Source organism: Gouania willdenowi, chromosome 9 (assembly GCF_900634775.1).
Source record: "Gouania willdenowi chromosome 9, fGouWil2.1, whole genome shotgun sequence".
NCBI classification, from domain to species: Eukaryota; Metazoa; Chordata; class Actinopteri; order Blenniiformes; family Gobiesocidae; genus Gouania; species Gouania willdenowi.
In genome coordinates this window covers 38,343,338-38,364,788 of record NC_041052.1, presented here as the reverse complement: position 1 = coordinate 38,364,788, position 21,451 = coordinate 38,343,338, and the positions used below count along the sequence as shown (strand labels likewise).

Here is a 21,451-nt window from a genome sequence, read left to right as displayed (position 1 = left end):
AAAAACCAAAAAGATAAAAAAATATATACATTTTATTAATTTTTATAAATATAATAATGATAATATATTTAATAATATAATATTGTTATTATTTATGATTATAACTATAACTATTATTAACTTCAATGACACACACACTCTCTAACTCACATTGTTGTGAGTTAGAGAAAGGAGAGAGTGTTGGTGTCACCATATTTTCCTAAATTCTGTTGTATGTAAATCCATTTCCTTTTGATCAGTTTTCCATAATTTGCTGTAATTACTGACAAACTAAACCTACAAAACTTGTGCTTAATTTACTTACTAGTTATTTATCACGTTAAATTTGGTAAACAATTGTAGATTAAGTTGATTCAGAATCACAGTTTGCTCAAATTACGCCAAGTTCTTAATAGCTTTGTACATTATTTATGACATATAAAACTTTTGTGCGTGCATGTAGTAGTTTACGTGCTAATGAAGTACTTGTACGTGGACACGTTGAAGTTATACGCACCCATGTAAACTTTTACATAGACACATAATACTTTTACGCGCACATTTAAACTTTTACAGACATGTGGCAGTTTTACGCGCTCATGTAGCAGTTGTACGCAGACCCGTAACAGTTTTACATGATCATTTAGAACTCTTACACAGACAAGTAACCATTTTAAGCACTCATGTAAATTTTTACACAGACACGTAGCAGTTTTACACGCTCACATAAACTTTTACGCAGACACGTACAAACTTTTCGGGGTTTTCCAGTGGAGCTCTGCTGCGGTTGATGCATCGGAGAGGACCGTCAGAGCATGTGCAACGAGACAGCAGCCATTAAGCCTGAATAGGAGTATGCCTCCTCCAGGTAGACCTAGGGGCCCCTCTGATGTCCCTCATTTCCGCCCTCCACCACAGGTTCACCCCAGGGGTAATTACGGTCCGCAGTAACTTTTACGGAGACCAACCGTGGACTTTTGCACCCTTGCTCCTTTGCCACCCAGGCAAACCCGAGTTGAGGGTCCCCTCCGCCATCCCTCCAGAGCCCCGAGGGGCCGGAGGGTCCAGAGAACGAGGCCTCTGGTCGTTTTTTTCCACCCAGCAGCTCAGTCACTGGGCTGCTCATGCTTCGGACCCATGGGTGGTTTCCACCTTGACTCATAGGTACAAGCTTCATTTCTGACGTCGGCCACTGTCTCCAGTTGGGTCAAAGCTACTGTCATCAGCGACTCGGCAAAAGCCTTAGTTCGGGGTTCTATGAATCGCCAGAGCGTCATGTCACTCAGAATCCTTGTGTTCCCACAGGAAGATTTTGTAGAAAACCAACCTCGGGTGACACCAGAACTTATTACCTTTCTTGGGACATCCAGGGGTCACAGGTGACATTGTTGGTATGCATACTCAACCTGTGCATGCGCGAAGGGAACATTCGGTGCTTTAAGCACCGCCTCTGGCGATCATTCGGGATTCATGGAACCGTTGTTACATTTGTAACTTTCGCTTTACTCACTCGTGTTGCAGTTGTACGCAGACACATAACAGTTTTTGATGGTCACGTAAACTTTTACGCAGACATGTAGCAGTTTTACACGCTGATTTTAAACTTTTACGCAGACATGTAGCTGTTTTACGTGCTTGTGTAGCAGTTTATACACATTCATGTAAAGTTTTGCACCGACACGTAAGTTTTACACATTTATGTAAACTTTTACGCAGACATTTAGCAGTTTTGCATGCTTGTGTGGATATTTTATGCAGGCAAGTAGTAGTTTTACATGTTCACATAGAACTTTTACGCAGACAAATTTTGATATTTTGTACCTGCTAATAGCTTAATAATGGTAATAACGATGATAAGTTTGTTAATAATTGCGGAATGATGATGTTTGCATATTTGTTCTCAGAGTGTGACTCTGCAGCTGCTCAGCGGCACTGAGCAAACTCTTCCATCCAAAGAAGAGAAGGAAGAAGAAGAAGAAGAAGAAAAAGAAGAAAAGGAGGAGCAGGAGGATGGAGGTGAGGAAGAGAAGAAGAAGCACGTCGAGGAGGAATCTGCTCTGCACACACTCATGAACGGAGAGCGAGCAGATGAAGAAGATGAGGAGCGGCAGGATGTGAGCAATGAGGAAGGAGCACCAGTGATGGAGAAGGAGAAGACCAAGCTCTCTGAGGAGCTTCATCCAGGTTCATCAGCTGAGGCTCAGGGACAGGAGGAGGAGAAGGAGGACCATGGCTCTGCTGTGGACACGCCCACACACCTAGAAGTGAAAGAAGAAGAAGAATATGTGTGTGAGCAGCTCGGGGAGAGTTCACCTCCTGAGAGATCAGAGTCACAGAGCAAACACACAGAAGAGGAGGAGGAGGTGGAGATAACGCATGGACCACCAGCTAAACCACCTCCTCCACCCACAGAGAGCCACACCGAGTGAGACGCACACACGCACGCACACACGCACGCACACACGCACACACACACATGCACACACACACACAGAGAAACAAAGAAGAAACAAAGTTTTACCTATAAATAAATACAATACAGTACAGTTCAAATTAGAGCATCACTAACAATAATAATCATGCTATAATAATACTGATAACAATAATGATAGTATTAATAATGATAATAATGATCATGACAATAATGATAATAATACTAATGGTAATGACGATAATGATGATAATAATGATGATGGTGATAATAACAATGGTAATAACACAACATAATATCATTTGTTTAACTGTGATAATAACATTAATAATAATAATAATAATAGTAATAAAATATAAATAATGAATAAAATCAAGTAAAAAATCTATCAATCAATAATGTATAATATTTATAAAAATAATTAATTAATTAAAATCAGGAATTAATTAGAAGGTAATAAAAAGTAAAGAAATGCTGAGATTGATGATTCAAAGATGAGCTGAATGTGTTACTGTAGTAATGATCTGATCTGTAGATCTCCTTTGATCTTCACACGATCAAAGCAGGTCTTTCACGTGATGAAGATCCATGTCCATTAACACGTGTGTCCTCATGTCTGTCCTGTGACTAACAGCGTCCCTCCACTGTCCCTGCTCTGTGGCTCCTCTCCCAGTCCCACTGGGAGCACTGGTGAGGAACATGGAGAGGAGCTGTTTTTCCACGACGTCTCCAGTCCTGATAAAAGCTCTTTACCTGCTGCTGCTGAGGAGGAGGAGGAGAAGCAGGATGAAGAAGAGGAGGAGATGGTGAGGAAGGAGCAGCATCCCAGCCTGACCTGTCTGTCTGTGTGCGTTGTTTAAGCATCAATGTTTGTGTGTGAGTACATTAGTGTGTGTGTGTGTGCGCGCATGCATTTGTTTGTGTTTGTGCGACCTAGTGCGCGTCTGTGTATGTGTGCGCGCTCATTAGTCTGTGTGCGCGCGTCCTGATCTTGGTTCCATGACCTGATGGTGGTGTTTCTAATCATCTTCCTGCTCCATGGATCAGTGTGAGGGGGATCGTTTGATCATGTCTAGTCTAAGGCTTCGCTCTAACTTCCTTTTCTCGTCTCGTCTGTGCAGAGCCTGAAGGGCCGCCCTCCACCTGCGCCGCTGTTTGCTGAGGATGACGATGAAGATCTGGACTGGCTCGGTTGAAAACGTCTTCTCACGGTCTGAACATTTCAGCCCGGAATCCGAGCCCCGCCCACTGAATGCGTGACTTCTCTGCCAATTCATTCATTCATTCATTTGATCCATTAGATGGTTTTTAATGATGATCTTTTTCACTTTTATGCTCAGCAGAAGATCAATCCACAGAATAAACCAATAGACATCTGAGGCCTTCACTTCCTCTCTGTGTGGGCTCTGATTTTACAGCATTTGTGTGATGTCATTCTACCTGAAGTTGTTGTGGCCTGGCCAATGAAATTGTTGTTTATTAAGCCCCGCCTCTTTATTGAACCGCTGATTTAAAAACAAAAAAAATTAAATAACAATGTGAATTAACCGTCGTACAGTTAGAGGAGGGAGTGTTAGTATCACCATTTTCAGATTTCCTGTTTTATATTTTCCCAAATTCTGTTATAGGTAAATCAATTTAGTTTTGATCAGTTTTCCATAATTTACTGTAGTTACTGACAAACTAAACCTACTAAACTTGTGGGTAATTTTTTTAGTAATTCATCATGTTAAGTCTTGTAAATAATTGTAGGTTAAGATGCTGCAGAAATTAAAATTGCTCAATTCACGCTAAGTTCTTAACCCGATCCACGCACGCTTCCTCCAGCCGTTCTGGGGGAACCCTGAGGTGACACCAGGCCAGCTCAGAGACATAGTCCCTCCAGCGTGTCCTGGGCCTTCCACAAAGCCTTTTCCCAATAGGAAATACCTGAAACACTTCCCGAGGGAGGCGACCAGGAAGCCTCCGAAAAAACACATTTTTTTGGATACATATTCAAAATGTATCCAAAATTGTCATCTGGTTGGTGTAAATTGACTTATCTTTTAAATTTCCAGAGCTATCCCACCTTATTACCTCTTCTTTTCATTATTTTTCCCAACACTGCTGTCGCTCCTGTAATCACAGATCCCCAGACCCCTTCCTCAGCTGTAAGGTCACGGCCCAGGTCACATCAACCCTCTCTTTAGGATTCAAGATTGATCGATTCCTTTTTGTCTTCGCCAGAGTAGTATTTCCCATTTCTCTGGAAACATATAAATGCATGTTATAATACCACATTTTCCAAATTTCCATTCAATCAATTTTCAAAACACTCCCCTCAGTCCTGCAGTGACCTGACCATCAGCTGTAGAGGGGAAGGCTGAGAACCGTCTGTAAAAGCTCTGCTGATCCTGTGTAACAAGGAACAAAAGAGGAAAAAGTCATATCCCACTCAGTATTCTAATACTATGTCATTTAAAATCCCATATTTTTCTCTTTCTTCCCTTCTCCTCTCTTCTTTTTTTTTTTCTTCTTATACCTTTGCACAAACCATCTTATCAGGAGATCTACAGACGTACTAAGGTTAGACAACACTTCCCTAGGAATTTTGAACCTTTAACACTTTACTGATGATCAACACCTTCTTCATCCCTTCAACCCAAATGTCAAGTTGTACCTTTCTGCTATCAACAACTTATTTACTGTGAACTCTGGGCAAAACATTTGGTGATAAATAAAAAAATATCTGACCAGATTTTATGAAGATGATTTTGATGTTTTTATGTATAACAAATCAAAATAAGCTATTTGAATTCTTACTTAATAATTTTTCGGGTATTGAATTCGATTCATAATAACTGTTAAAAAAATAATAATGTTAATAAAAATAAGCTAAAAAAATAATTTTGAAAATACTTTAGGCCCACAAACAAGAATATTATTAATAATATTGATAACAATGATAATAAAAAATAATATAAAAGTAATTCTCCATTTTGAATAAGGTTTTTTAATTCTCAATAATTACATGCTTCCATCGTACTATTTAAAAGGTTGAAATCTTGCTATTTAAAAATCATTCGAAATTCATGTTTTGAGTAAATTCTGATTTATTTTGTTTTTTATTTGTTTTGTTTTTGATTGCCATTGTTGTGTATTGTGTTTTAATCCGTTTTTGTTCCTTTTTGTCTTTTTTTAATTGACAATTAAAAACACCACAAAACAGTCGAATATATATATATATATATTAAACAGAAAAAAAAACAGTCACATATTTAAATGTATACTATTGAAATATTTAACAAACGTGTGGTCGGTTTACGTTCAAATATCACTTCCAAGCCTATCAGGAAGTGACGTGTGTATACGCATGCGTTGTAAGGATTGGGCACTGACAGTTGAATTCAGTAAACAGAAAGTAGCCCATTGCTCTCAACAGCAGTAGTCGTTACATGCTAACGTTACAGCTCTATATCGTCGTATCGCAGCCATTTGTGTGTTTTTCTCTCACATACTTTGTGTTCGGATAAAGAAGTCCTTCTTCCACTGACTGTTTGACCGAGTTTTTGTTTTTTTAAAAACAACACGGTCACAGGATCATGGCGTATTTCAACGGTAAGAGACTTCTGTACTACGTTGTAACTGCATCTATGGATCCTTTTAGGTTATGTAATATCTCAGCATTAGTTATGAAGGCGTATGGTTTGGTTTTACTGAGCTCTGAGACAAAGCACAGGGCAACGGTTGTTCTTGTTTGTGGGGTTTAAACTCATTTTATTTTTGTGGGGTCAATAGGGCCCGATCTATAAACAAAACCCCCAAAACACTGTCAGAGTGAACAGAACCAGACCTGATGTCCACTACATCTGGTCCTCAAATGTCAAAAGGTTCACATTAAAATACCTGTTTATTAGGGATGTAACGATTTATCGTAAGGCAGTTAAAAATCGATTCATAGGTATCACGGTTGACATCGATTTTCTGAACATTGAATCGCAGTACTTTTTTTAACCAGCAGAGGGCGCTATCCACTAGTGTAGGCGGCGGGCGGAGTCTGCTAATACTTTCTTTCTGGCCGCCTTCTACTCTTAAATATGTTAATAAATGATTCATTGTCCCTTTAGCACCGAAAGAATATCTGTAATATTACTTGAATATCTGTAAAAGTCACGTTTTTCTATTAGCTCTGTCTGCTAGCATAGCTTCTCTTCTTCACTGCAAGAATTTCTGCATGCCAACCGACCACTGGGTTACCAGCGCCCTCTGCTGGTCCAAACAAATATGGCGTAAATCAGTGTAATCACGTTTTTTTTTTTTTTTAAAGTCTAATTGTTAAGGCACAAAATACATTTTCAGTTGCACTTTTAAAAAGAAAAAGAACTATTATGCAGTTTTGCATTGTTTATTATAGAACCAGAATTTAAATTATTAGGCTTCATTTTCATTTGTATTATTCCTTTATTTATTTCATTCAAGATTTATTTTTAGTTAAATTGCATTGTTTTGAATAGTTTATCAAGGGATTCTTTTGACAATGAAATATAAAAGGAAAATAATACAGTATTTTCTAGTTTTTTTCCCAAAAAAAAAATTTGTCTACAGTCCCATTTTGTAAAATAAATCGTGAGAGAATTGTATCGTGAACCCAGTATCGTGAATGGAATCGTATCGGGAGTTGAGTGAATCGTTACATCCCTACTGTTTATGCACATTACACATTTGCTTTATCTTTGGTTGTTAGTAAAGCCCTACATATACCAACATTTAACAACTCGGATTAATTTAATTTCACTGACTAAATTTGCTTATTCAATTCATTTATTAAAATATTTCATTATATAATTATACTGTAAATTTATAATTTTAGTATTTTGTATGGCAACTGAATGCTGGTACAAAAATACATTTTACTGCACATTGCACAATCCAAGACAAAGCATAGAGATGCACCGTGCTATAGGACAATTCTTGGCCAAAACCAAAAATGAAAAAAAACTAAGACCAAAAACTGAAAGAATTAATTTTGCCATTATTAATAACATTGCATTTATAGCTAAGCATGTGTACTAAACTCACTAAAATTACAGGTTAATGATGTGGATTTTCTTTTTACAGAAGACAATGACAGAAATGCACCCCTACATTTTCGCAAACACCGAGGCCCCTACAAGGCATCAGCGTTCCGCAGAAACCGGCAGCAGGGGAACCACCGTGGCGGATTTGGAGGACCTGGACTGCGGTCCAGGTTTGTCATCAATAGTGATGTGACCATGAGCAACAGCTCTCAGGACAGCAGTTCTCAGCAAAGATAAGTATTGACTTTCATTAAATGTTGTCTTCCTAAGAATGGCATGGTATTCCTGAAACAACATTCAATTCATACATTGTAATCGAAAAAGTAGCTTAGTAATACAATGATAATTAATAGCTGTGCAGCGCTCGAGCCAATGTGAATAAGATGTGCTTTTTCAAATTTTGGTTCACAGTTGGAGATGGTCTCACATGTTTTAACCCAGAAATTTAATTTAATTGTCACAAGGCTGTTTCTTACTACAGTATCTATTTATAAAGCAAGGTGTGTGTGTCTCTGAAATATGTCTGTGGATAAGTAGGGCTCTATAAAATCAATTTTTGAAATTTTGTTTTTTTAGAAATATTTACCATTTCCTAAAGAAAATATTAGTTTTTAACTGATGTGAGGAAACAAAATAAATACTAGTAAATAAAAAAAATTCATAATAAACAAAAATGTATGTCAAAAATAAAATAAGATACATTAAAAAGTAGATATAAGTTGTAGTGACAAGGATTATTCTGAGTTCTCCTTTTTAATTATTTAGAGGTCATATAAATATGTATGAGAACAGCATTGTCACTATATTTCCTCTCAGGCAGATCTGATCCCCGACTACAGAAGCTAGCGTTAGGGACGTGGAATGTCACCTCTCTGGCGGGGAAGGAGCCTGAGCTTGTGTGCGAGGTGGAGAAGTTCGGACTAGATATAGTCGGTCTCACCTCGACACATAACAAGGGCTCTGGAACCAGCCTTCTCGACAGGGGTTGGACTCTCTTCTACTCTGGAGTCGCCAATGGTGAGAGGCGCCGGGCCGGGGTGGCTATACTTCTTGCCCCCCGACTTAGTGCCTGTACGTTGGAGTTTACCCCGGTAGACGAGAGGGTAGCCTCCCTCTGCCTTCGGGTGGGGGGACGGATCATGACTGTTGTTTGTGCCTATGGGCCAAACAGCAGTTCGGAGTATCCACCCTTCTTGGATTCCTTAGAGGGAGACTGGAGAGTGCTCCTTCTGGGGATTCCCTCGTTCTGCTGGGGGACTTCAACGCTCCCGTTGGCAGCGACAGTGAGACCTGGAGAGGCGTGATTGGGAGGAACGGCCCCCCTGATCGGAACCCGAGCGGTGTTTTGTTGTTGGACTTCTGTGCTCGTCACAGATTGTCCATAACAAACACCATGTTCAAGCATAAAGGTGTCCATATGTGCACTTGGCACCAGGACACCCTAGGCCGCAGTTCGATGATCGACTTCGTAGTCGTGTCATCGGACTTGCGGCCACATGTCTTGGACACTCGGGTAAAGAGAGGGGCGGAGCTGTCAACTGATCACCACCTGGTGGTGAGTTGGCTCCGATGGCGGGGGAGGATGCCGGTTAGACCTGGCAGACCCAAACGTATAGTGAGGGTCTGCTGGGAACGCCTGGCAGAGTCTCCCGTCAGAAGGAGCTTCAACTCCCACCTCCGGCAAAACTTCAACCATGTCTCGGAGGAGGCGGGGGACATTGAGTCCGAGTGGGCCATGTTCCGTGCCTCTGTTGCTGAGGCGGCTGATCGGTGCTGTGGCCGCAAGGTAGTCGGTGCCTGTCGTGGCGGCAATACCCGAACCCGTTGGTGGACACCGGGGGTGAGGGATGCCATCAAGCTGAAGAAGAAGTCCTACCGGGCCTTTTTGACCTGTGGGACTCCGGAGACAGCAGACAGGTACCGACGGGCCAAGCGGAGTGCAGCCACGGCGGTCGCCGAGGCAAAAGCCCGGACATGGGAGGAGTTTGGTGAGGCCATGGAGAACGACTTCCGGACGGCTTCGAAGAGATTCTGGACCACTATCCGGCGTCTCAGGAGGGGGAAGCAGTGCACCGTCAACACTATATATGGTGCGGATTGTGCGCTGCTGACCTCGACTCGAGACGTTGTGGATCGGTGGGGGGAATACTTTGAAGACCTCCTCAATCCCACCGACACGCCTTCCAATCAGGAAGCAGGGCCCAGGGACCCGAGAGTGGGCTCTCCTATCTCTGGGGCTGAGGTTGCCGAGGTGGTTAAAAAGCTCCTCGGTGGCAGGGCTCCGGGGGTGGATGAGATCCGCCCGGAGTTCCTCAAGGCCCTGGATGTTGTTGGGCTGTCATGGCTGACACGACTCTGCAACATCGCGTGGACATCGGGGGCAGTGCCTCTGGATTGGCAGACCGGGGTGGTGGTCCCCCTTTTTAAGAAGGGGGACCGGAGGGTGTGTTCCAATTATAGAGGGATCACACTCCTCAGCCTCCCCGGTAAGGTCTATTCAGGGGTACTGGAGAGGAGGGTCCGCCGGATAGTTGAACCTCGGATTGAGGAGGAGCAATGTGGTTTTCGTCCTGGCCGTGGAACTGTGGACCAGCTCTACACCCTCAGCAGGGTCCTTGAGGGGTCATGGGAATTTGCCCAACCAGTCCACATGTGTTTTGTGGACCTGGAAAAGGCATTTGACCGTGTCCCTCGGGGATTCCTGTGGGGGGTCTTCCGGGAGTATGGGGTATCGAACCTCCTGATAGGAGCTGTTCGTTCCCTGTATGACCGGAGTCAGAGTCTGGTCCGCATTGCCGGCAGTAAGTCGAAATAGTTTCCGGTGAGGGTTGGACTCCGCCAGGGCTGCCCTTTGTCACCGATTCTGTTCATAACTTTTATGGACAGAATTTCTAGGCGCAGTCAGGGCGTTGAGGGGGTCCGGTTTGGGAGCCTCAGTATTGCATCACTGCTTTTTGCAGATGATGTGGTCCTGTTGGCTCCAACATACCGTGACCTACAACTCTCACTGGATCGGTTCGCAGCCGAGTGTGAAGTGGCCGGAATGAGAATCAGCACCTCCAAATCCGAGTCCATGGCTCTCAACCGCAAAAAGGTGGAGTGCCTTCTCCGGGTTGGAGATGAGGTTCTGCCCCAGGTGGAGGAGTTCAAGTACCTCGGGGTCTTGTTCACGAGTGAGGGAAGGATGGAGCGAGAGATCGACAGGCGGATTGGTGCGGCGTCTGCAGTGATGCGGAGTCTGCACCAGTCCGTCATTGTAAAAAGGGAGCTGAGCCAAAAAGCGATGCTCTCGATTTACAGGTCGGTCTACGTTCCAACCCTCACCTATGGTCATGATCTTTGGGTCATGACCGAAAGAACAAGATCACGGGTACAAGCGGCCGAAATGAGTTTCCTTCATAGGGTGGCTGGGCTCTCCCTTAGAGATAGGGTGAGAAGCTCAGTCATTCGGGAGGGGCTCAAAGTAGAGTCGCTGCACCTCCGCATCGAGAAGAGCCAGATGAGGTGGCTCGGGCACCTAATTAGGATGCCCCCTGGACGCCTCCCTAGTGAGGCGCTTTTCTGAACGAGAAAAGCGTTCAGGGCACGTCCCTCCGGAAGGAGGCCCCGGGGAAGACCCAGGACACGCTGGAGAGACTATGTCTCTTGGCTGGCCTGGGAACGTCTCGGGGTCCCCCCGGAAGAGCTGGAGGAAGTGGCCGGGGAGAGGGAAGTCTGGGCCTCCCTACTGAGGATGCTGCCCCCGCGACCCGGGAACAGCTAAGCGGGAGAAGATGGATGGATGGATGGATGGATAAAGCAGTGTTACATAAAGCAAACAACTCTTTGGTGTAAATGAGACAATAAAACAATGCAATGGGAGCATCTACAGAAAGTTTAATTACGGCAAATTAAGACATTACAGCCAATAACATTAATTGCATAAAATGCTAAATATCGGCCGATCCGATAAACCTGATCAGATCGGTGCAAAGCCTATACGTACAGAATACTACAATAACCAGCAAAACTATTGCACATCTCACACCAGGGTCCAAATAGTGGGGAAAAAAAACAAAGACATAGTCATTTATATCGTTCTGTACACGTGGAATTTACTCTACATATACTTTCCGACACACTATAGTTTAGTATAAAAAATCATTCTGGTGACTTATAAATTGCTTCCTTTCCTGTGATTAACATTTCTTTTTCTTGCTTAAAACTAAATGTCATCTGGCACTTGAAACCACATTTTATTTTTTTGTCACTCAGTCTCTCTGTGGGATATCTTTCTTTTTACGCTTTGGTTCCCATGAAGCTCTACCCAGCTTTCCTGTACTCACATCCTGGTTAGTTATCTTATCAACTGCTACAAAACACAAGCAAACTGCTAAGGTGTTATATATGTCAATTTATTTTAAATATATAACCAATTTTTACAGATCGTTAAACATTTTTTAAAAGGAAAAGCTCATAGGATCCTTTGGGCAGTACTGCAAAACCATACATATCATGTATGTGGGATAGAGCAATGAATGCATCTGTTCTATTTATGATAAGCCTCACTGAAATCAAGGAAACCCACAGACGATACAGCCCCTCCCCTCAAAGCAAGATGGCCCATTCAGCTCCCTGTACAGGCGGGTATGGAAGGCTGGATAGCCCATGACGGGTAAGATCCCACTACCAACCCCGGGACAACCTAAGGCAGGCACAGTCACGATTACTCAGCCTCAAGTCCTGTGGGATTGTGCTCGCTGAGCGCAGCCATGAACGATGGAGATAACAGGACTCTACGGGTGATGCTGTTGGGTTGAGGTGGAGGGGGCGGGGCTCATAATCAGTGGCAAGCCAAAGACGTAAAAACCGTCCTCCTCCACACACAGTCTCGTGTAGGCCTAAAACAAGCCTCTTGTTTTCATTGAAGTGGAGAGTTTGGCTCATATCTTAAACTGCAGATGTAAATGTGTGTGGATGGAAGGTTGAAGCTCGACCTTTGCCTGAAAAATAGTTGAGAAAAGCCGGTGATGTGATCAGTACACAAAGCTCAATCCAAGGTAGAGCAGTGAAGACGGCAATCACTCTTAAGCTACATTTACTCTCAAAACTCTACCATTAATCTAGTTTATGAAAAGATAATCACTTTAAAAAATATATTTTTTTAAATGTATTGACCTAGTTACCGTGGCTTTGAACTAGGGTTGAACGATTTTGGAAAATAATCGAATTGCGTTTCTTTTTGTTCCCTCAATATTGCAATTGCGATTTATTATGCAATTATTTTTTCAAGGGCCTCTTGTCATGTATTTTTCAATGAACACAGGCATTAAATCAATCTGTTTCATGATAAACAATTTCAGATTTATTTAAATTTTAAATAGTTATTAAATATACATATTAAAGCACAGTTTACAACAATAAAGCAAACAAATCTGTGGCTTTACTTCTTCAACATATCTAACTAACTTCACTTTTCATGTGGACTGCACTTCTTAAACACTCTCTGAACTTAACAGGACAGGACAAGGAAAAAAATGCAGCTTTTTTATGATAAAAGCTCTGCTGATCCTGTGTAACAAGGAACAAAAGAGGAAAAAGTCATATCCCACTCAGTATTCTAATACTATGTCATTTAAAATCCCATATTTTTCTCTTTCTTCCCTTCTCCTTCTCTTCTTATACCTTTGCACAAACCATCTTATCAGGAGATCTACAGACGTACTAAGGTTAGACAACACTTCCCTAGGAATTTTAAACCTTTAACACTTTACTGATGATCAACACCTTCTTCATCCCTTCAACCCAAATGTCAAGTTGTCCCTTTCTGCTATCAACAACTTATTTACTGTGAACTCTGGGCAAAACATTTGGTGATAAATAAAAAAATTATATATTTTATAGATTTTATGAAGATGATGTTTTTATGTATAACAAATCAAAATAAGCTATTTGAATTCTTACTTAATAATTTTTCGGGTATTGAATTCGATTCATAATAACTGTTAAAAAAATAATAATGTTAATAAAAATAAGCTAAAAAAATTATTTTGAAAATACTTTAGGCCCACAAACAACAAGAATAATATTATTAATAATATTGATAACAATGATAATAAAAAATAATATAAAAGGTTTTTTAATTCTCAATAATTACATGCTTCCATTGTACTATTTAAAAGGTTGAAATCTTGCTATTTAAAAACCATTCGAAATTCATGTTTTGAGTAAATTCTGATTTATTTTGTTTTTTATTTGATGTTTTGTTTTTGATTGCCAATGTTGTGTATTGTGTTTTAATCCGTTTTTGTTCCTTTTTGTCTTTTTTTTTATTGACAATTAAAAACACCACAAAACAGTCGAATATATATATATATATATATATTAAACAGGAAAAAAAAGTCACATATTTAAATGTATACTATTGAAATATTTAACAAACGTATGGTCGGTTTACATTCAAATATCACTTCCCAGCCTATCAGGAAGTGACGTGTGTATACGCATGCGTTATAAGGATTGGGCACTGACAGTTGACAAGTAAACAGGAAGTAGCCCATTGCTCTCATCTTAACAGCAGTAGTCGTTACATGCTAACGTTAAGATTAAGATTTAAATCGGGGGCTTTCGCCTTTAATTGGCCATGTAATGTTAGTACATTAATGGAATTCGTCCTCTGCATTCAACCCATCCCTGAGGAGCAGTGGGCAGCCATTTTGCGGCGCCTGGGGAGCAGTTCGGGGTTAAGGGACTTGCTCAACATCCCACAGTGACGGCCCAGGTGAGGCTTGAACCGGCAAGCTCTATATCGTCGTATCGCAGCCATTTGTGTGTTTTTCTCTCACATACTTTGTGTTCGGATAAAGAAGTCCTTCTTCCACTGACTGTTTGACCGAGTTTTTGTTTTTTTTTAAAAACAACACGGTCACAGGAACATGGCGTATTTCAACGGTAACAGACTTCTGTACTACGCTGTACCTGCATCTATGGATCCTTTTAGGTTATGTAATATCTCAGCATTAGTTATGAAGGGGTATTTTGAATAAGGTTTTTAAATTCTCAATAATTACATGCTTCCATCGTACTATTTAAAAGGTTGAAATCTTGCTATTTAAAAATCATTCGAAATTCATGTTTTGAGTAAATTCTTATTTATTTTGTTTTTATTTGATGTTTTGTTTTTGATTGCCATTGTTGTGTATTGTGTTTTAATCCGTTTTTGTTCCTTTTTGTCTTTTTTTTTAATTGACAATTAAAAACACCACAAAACAGTCGAATATATATATATATATATATATATATATTAAACAGAAAAAAAACAGTCACATATTTAAATGTATACTATTGAAATATTTAACAAACGTATGGTCGGTTTACGTTCAAATATCACTGCCCAGCCTATCAGGAAGTGACGTATGTGTACGCATGCGTTGTAAGGATTGGGCGCGACAGTTGATTTAAGTAAACAGGAAGTAGCCCATTGCTCTCATCTTAACAGCAGTAGTCGTTACATGGTAACGTTACAGCTCTATATCGTCGTATCGCAGCCATTTGTGTGTTTTTCTCTCACATACTTTGTGTTCGGATAAAGAAGTCCTTCTTCCACTGACTGTTTGACCGAGTTTTTGTTTTTTTAAAAACAACACGGTCACAGGATCATGGCGTATTTCAACAGTAAGAGACTTCTGTACTACGCTGTACCTGCATCTATGGATCCTTTTAGGTTATGTAATATCTCAGCATTAGTTATGAAGGCGTATGGTTTGGTTTTACTGAGCTCTGAGACAAAGCACAGGGCAACGGTTGTTCTAGTTTGTGGGGTTTAAACTCATTTTTATTTTTGTGGGGACAATAGGGCCCGATCTATAAACAAAACCCCAAAAACACTGTCAGAGTGAACAGAACCAGACCTGATGTCCACTACATCTGGTCTCCAAATGTCAAAAGGTTCACATTAAAATACCTGTTTATGCACATTACACATTTGCTTTATCTTTGGTTGATAGTAAAGCCCTACATATACCTGTAGCTGGCGCTGTTTTATAAGTTTCCACAAGAGCTCAGACTATGCTACTTTAAGATTAATTTGTTAAGTATTAAAATGAAAAAATAATGTCCACAGCATTAAGTAACACAGCCTTTAAGTTGTAAAAGTTTATTTAATATTTTATTTAACATGTAAAAGGAGTAATTTACCTGTTGATGGTCACATGACATGACGTTTGAACCGGATATGAAAGTGTGTAAATACACGCGAAAGGGAACCAGATGTAAGAGTGTGAAAATACCTGCAGAGGAGAGTCAGGACGGAAGGTTTGGTGATGAAAATGAGATTTTTCTCCCTTAAAGAGACTATTCTAAAACTGGTCAACTAGGCGCACACGGTAATATGATTTTCACCTTGTTTATGTATTGTTGTGCATTTGAAATGTGTAATTTGTGATCAAAATACTATATATTAATGGGAGAGTTGACAACATGTCCTATGTGTTGTCCCACTTATAGTTTTCACGGTGTTTCACAACTATTTTCTACTGCTGTGAAGAAATAAATGCCTGTGGACATCAGTACGAGGCGTGAAGTCCTTTTTTGAGCCGACCAGGAGTAGCTACAATAACAACATTTAACAACACGGATTAATTTAATTTCACTGACTAAATTTGCTTATTCAATTCATTTATTAAAATATTTCATTATATAATTATACTGTAAATTTATAATTTTAGTATTTATGGCAACTGAATGCTGGTACAAAAATACATTTTACTGCACATTGTACAATCCAAGACAAAGCATAGAGATGTACCGTGCTATAGGAAAATTCTTGGCCAAAACCAAAAATGAAAAAAAACTAAGACCAAAAACTGAAAGAATTAATTTTGCCATTATTAATAACATTGCATTTATAGCTAAGCATGCGTACTAAACTCACTAAAATTACAGGTTAATGATGTGGATTTTCTTTTTACAGAAGACAATGACAGAAATGCGCCCCTACATTTTCGCAAACACCGAGGCCCCTACAAGGCATCAGCGTTCCGCAGAGACCGGCAGCGGGGGAACCACCGTGGCGGATTTGGAGGACCTGGACTGCGGTCCAGGTTTGTCATCAATAGTGATGTGACCATGAGCAACAGCTCTCAGGACAGCACTTCTCAGCAAAGATAAGTATTGACTTTCATTAAATGTTGTCTTCCTAAGAATGGCATGGTATTCCTGAAACAACATTCAATTCATACATTGTAATCGAAAAAGTAGCTTAGTAATACAATGATAATTAATAGCTGTGCAGCGCTCGAGCCAATGTGAATAAGATGTGCTTTTTCAAATTTTGGTTCACAGTTGGAGATGGTCCCACATGTTTTAACCCAGAAATTTAATTTAATTGTCACAAGGCTGTTTCTTACTACAGTATCTATTTATAAAGCAAGGTGTGTGTGTCTCTGAAATATGTCTGTGGATAAGTAGGGCTCTATAAAATCAATTTTTGAAATTTTGTTTTTTTAGAAATATTTACCATTTCCTAAAGAAAATATTAGTTTTTAACTGATGTGACGAGACAAAATAAATACTAGTAAATAAAAAAAATTCATAATAAACAAAAATGTATGTCAAAAATAAAATAAGATACAATAAAAAGTAGATATAAGTTGTAGTGACATGGATTATTCTGAGTTCTCCTTTTTAATTATTTAGAGGTCATATAAATATGTATGAGAACAGCATTGTCACTATATTTCCTCTCAGGCAGATCTGATCCCCGACTACAGAAGCTAGCGTTAGGGACGTGGAATGTCACCTCTCTGGCGGGGAAGGAGCCTGAGCTTGTGTGCGAGGTGGAGAAGTTCGGACTAGATATAGTCGGTCTCACCTCGACACATAACAAGGGCTCTGGAACCAGCCTTCTCGACCGGGGTTGGACTCTCTTCTACTCTGGAGTCGCCAATGGTGAGAGGCGCCGGGCCGGGGTGGCTATACTTCTTGCCCCCCGACTTAGTGCCTGTACGTTGGAGTTTACCCCGGTAGACGAGAGGGTAGCCTCCCTCCGCCTTCGGGTGGGGGGGACGGATCATGACTGTTGTTTGTGCCTATGGGCCAAACAGCAGTTCGGAGTATCCACCCTTCTTGGATTCCTTTGAGGGAGACTGGAGAGTGCTCCTTCTGGGGATTCCCTCGTTCTGCTGGGGGACTTCAACGCTCCCGTTGGCAGCGACAGTGAGACCTGGAGGGGCGTGATTGGGAGGAACGGCCCCCCTGATCGGAACCCGATCGGTGTTTTGTTGTTGGACTTCTGTGCTCGTCACAGATTGTCCATAACAAACACCATGTTCAAGCATAAGGGTGTCCATATGTGCACTTGGCACCAGGACACCCTAGGCCGCAGTTCGATGATCGACTTCGTAGTCGTGTCATCGGACTTGCGGCCGCATGTCTTGGACACTCGGGTAAAGAGAGGGGCGGAGCTGTCAACTGATCACCACCTGGTGGTGAGTTGGCTCCGATGACGGGGGAGGATGCCGGTTAGACCTGGCAGACCCAAACGTATAGTGAGGGTCTGCTGGGAACGCCTGGCAGAGTCTCCCGTCAGAAGGAGCTTCAACTTCCACCTCCGGGAAAACTTCAACCATGTCTCGGAGGAGGCGGGGGACATTGAGTCCGAGTGGGCCATGTTCCGTGCCTCTGTTGCTGAGGCGGCTGATCGGTGCTGTGGCCGCAAGGTAGTCGGTGCCTGTCGTGGCGGCAATACCCGAACCCGTTGGTGGACACCGGGGGTGAGGGATGCCGTCAAGCTGAAGAAGGAGTCCTACCGGGCCTTTTTGACCTGTGGGACTCCGGAGACAGCAGACAGGTACCGACGGGCCAAGCGGAGTGCAGCCACGGCGGTCGCCGAGGCAAAAGCCCGGACAAGGGAGGAGTTTGGTGAGGCCATGGAGAACGACTTCCGGTCGGCTTCGAAGAGATTCTGGACCACTATCCGGCGTCTCAGGAGGGGGAAGCAGTGCACCGTCAACACTATATATGGTGCGGATGGTGCGCTGCTGACCTCGACTCGAGACGTTGTGGATCGGTGGGGGGAATACTTCGAAGACCTCCTCAATCCCACCGACACGCCTTCCAATCAGGAAGCAGGGCCCAGGGACCCGAGAGTGGGCTCTCCTATCTCTGGGGCTGAGGTTGCCGAGGTGGTTAAAAAGCTCCTCGGTGGCAGGGCTCCGGGGGTGGATGAGATCCGCCCGGAGTTCCTCAAGGCCCTGGATGTTGTGGGGCTGTCATGGCTGACACGACTCTGCAACATCGCGTGGACATCGGGGGCAGTCCCTCTGGATTGGCAGACCGGGGTGGTGGTCCCCCTTTTTAAGAAGGGGGACCGGAGGGTGTGTTCCAATTATAGAGGGATCACACTCCTCAGCCTCCCCGGTAAGGTCTATTCAGGGGTACTGGAGAGGAGGGTCCGCCGGATAGTTGAACCTCGGATTCAGGAGGAGCAATGTGGTTTTCGTCCTGGCCGTGGAACTGTGGACCAGCTCTACACCCTCAGCAGGGTCCTTGAGGGGTCATGGGAATTTGCCCAACCAGTCCACATGTGTTTTGTGGACCTGGAAAAGGCATTTGACCGTGTCCCTCGGGGATTCCTGTGGGGGGTCCTCCGGGAGTATGGGGTATCGAACCTCCTGATAGGAGCTGTTCGTTCCCTGTATGACCGGAGTCAGAGTCTGGTCCGCATTGCCGGCAGTAAGTCGAAATCGTTTCCGGTGAGGGTTGGACTCCGCCAGGGCTGCCCTTTGTCACCGATTCTGTTCATAACTTTTATGGACAGAATTTCTAGGCGCAGTCAGGGTGTTGAGGGGGTCCGGTTCGGGGGCCTCAGTATTGCATCACTGCTTTTTGCAGATGATGTGGTCCTGTTGGCTCCAACATACCGTGACCTACAACTCTCACTGGATCGGTTCGCAGCCGAGTGTGAAGTGGCCGGAATGAGAATCAGCACCTCCAAATCCGAGTCCATGGCTCTCAACCGCAAAAAGGTGGAGTGCCTTCTCCGGGTTGGAGATGAGGTTCTGCCCCAGGTGGAGGAGTTCAAGTACCTCGGGGTCTTGTTCACGAGTGAGGGAAGGATGGAGCGAGAGATCGACAGGCGGATTGGTGCGGCGTCTGCAGTGATGCGGAGTCTGCACCAGTCCGTCATTGTAAAAAGGGAGCTGAGCCAAAAAGCGAAGCTCTCGATTTACAGGTCGGTCTACGTTCCAACCCTCACCTATGGTCATGATCTTTGGGTCATGACCGAAAGAACAAGATCACGGGTACAAGCGGCCGAAATGAGTTTCCTCCGTAGGGTGGCTGGGCTCTCCCTTAGAGATAGGGTGAGAAGCTCAGTCATTCGGGAGGGGCTCAAAGTAGAGTCGCTGCACCTCCGCATCGAGAAGAGCCAGATGAGGTGGCTCGGGCACATAATTAGGATGCCCCCTGAACGCCTCCCTAGTGAGGCGTTCAGGGCACGTCCCTCCGGAAGGAGGCCCCGGGGAAGACCCAGGACACGCTGGAGAGACTGTGTCTCTCGGCTGGCCTGGGAACGTCTCTACTGAGGATGCTGCCCCCGTGACCCGGAAACAGCTAAGCGGGAGAAGATGGATGGATGGATGGATGGATACTATAAAGCAGTGTTACATAAAGCAAACAACTCTTTGGTGTAAATGAGACAATAAAACAATGCAATGGGAGCATCTACAGAAAGTTTAATTACGGCAAATTAAGACATTACAGCCAATAACATTAATTGCATAAAATGCTAAATATCGGCCGATCCTATAAACCTGATCAGATCGGTGCAAAGCCTATACGTACAGAATACTACAATAACCAGCAAAACTATTGCACATCTCACACCAGGGTCCAAATAGTGGGGAAAAAAACAAAGACATAGTCATTTATATCGTTCTGTACACGTGGAATTTACTCTACATATACTTTCCGACACACTATAGTTTAGTATAAAAAATCATTCTGGTGACTTATAAATTGCTTCCTTTCCTGTGATTAACATTTCTTTTTCTTGCTTAAAACTAAATGTCATCTGGCACTTGAAACCACATTTTATTTTTTTGTCACTCAGTCTCTCTGTGGGATATCTTTCTTTTTACGCTTTGGTTCCCATGAAGCTCTACCCAGCTCTCCTGTACTCACATCCTGGTTAGTTATCTTATCAACTGCTACAAAACACAAGCAAACTGCTAAGGTGTTATATATATATATATATATATATATATATGTGTCAATTTATTTTAAATATATAACCAATTTTTACAGATCATTAAACATTTTTTAAAAGGAAAAGCTCATAGGATCCTTTGGGCAGTACTGCAAAACCATACATATCATGTATGTGGGATAGAGCAATGAATGCATCTGTTCTATTTATGATAAGCCTCACTGAAATCAAGGAAACCCACAGACGATACAGCCCCTCCCCTCAAAGCAAGATGGCCCATTCAGCTCCCTGTACAGGCGGGTATGGAAGGCTGGATAGCCCATGACGGGTAAGGTCCCACTACCAACCCCGGGACAACCTAAGGCAGGCACAGTCACGATTACTCAGCCTCAAGTCCTGTGGGATTGTGCTCGCTGAGCGCAGCCATGAACGATGGAGATAACAGGACTCTACGGGTGATGCTGTTGGGTTGAGGTGGAGGGGGCGGGGCTCATAATCAGTGGCAAGCCAAAGACGTAAAAACCGTCCTCCTCCACACACAGTCTCGTGTAGGCCTAAAACAAGCCTCTTGTTTTCATTGAAGTGGAGAGTTTGGCTCATATCTTAAACTGCAGATGTAAATGTGTGTGGATGGAAGGTTGAAGCTCGACCTTTGCCTGAAAAATAGTTGAGAAAAGCCGGTGATGTGATCAGTACACAAAGCTCAATCCAAGGTAGAGCAGTGAAGACGGCAATCACTCTTAAGCTACATTTACTCTCAAAACTCTACCATTAATCTAGTTTATGAAAAGATAATCA

The 21,451-nt window shown here is 42.7% G+C and overlaps 1 protein-coding gene and 2 long non-coding RNA genes across 5 annotated transcripts in view; all 3 read left to right on the top strand.

The window, feature by feature from the left end:
- The window catches only part of fkbp15b (FKBP prolyl isomerase family member 15b), a 35,739-nt gene extending 31,942 nt beyond the window's left edge, over positions 1-3,797 (top strand). For 2 of the 3 annotated variants that reach the window (XM_028456348.1, XM_028456346.1), the window contains 3 exons: positions 1,884-2,404; positions 3,045-3,216; positions 3,532-3,797. In XM_028456348.1, the coding sequence (XP_028312149.1) occupies positions 1,884-2,404; positions 3,045-3,216; positions 3,532-3,606 (768 nt within the window). In that variant the 3' untranslated portion in view covers positions 3,607-3,797. Of the gene's footprint in view, positions 1-1,883; positions 2,405-3,044; positions 3,258-3,531 lie in introns of all 3 variants that reach the window. The other variant, XM_028456347.1, reaches the window with a different exon arrangement.
- A 1,990-nt stretch (positions 3,798-5,787) lies between these two features.
- Positions 5,788-7,925, top strand: LOC114469138 (uncharacterized). Its single transcript, XR_003674728.1, has 2 exons — positions 5,788-6,007; positions 7,508-7,925. It is a non-coding gene; the product is annotated as an uncharacterized LOC114469138 (long non-coding RNA).
- Positions 7,926-14,407: 6,482 nt separating this feature from the next.
- LOC114469139 (uncharacterized) lies at positions 14,408-16,835 on the top strand. Its single transcript, XR_003674729.1, has 2 exons — positions 14,408-15,120; positions 16,418-16,835. It is a non-coding gene; the product is annotated as an uncharacterized LOC114469139 (long non-coding RNA).
- Positions 16,836-21,451: the final 4,616 nt, after the last annotated feature.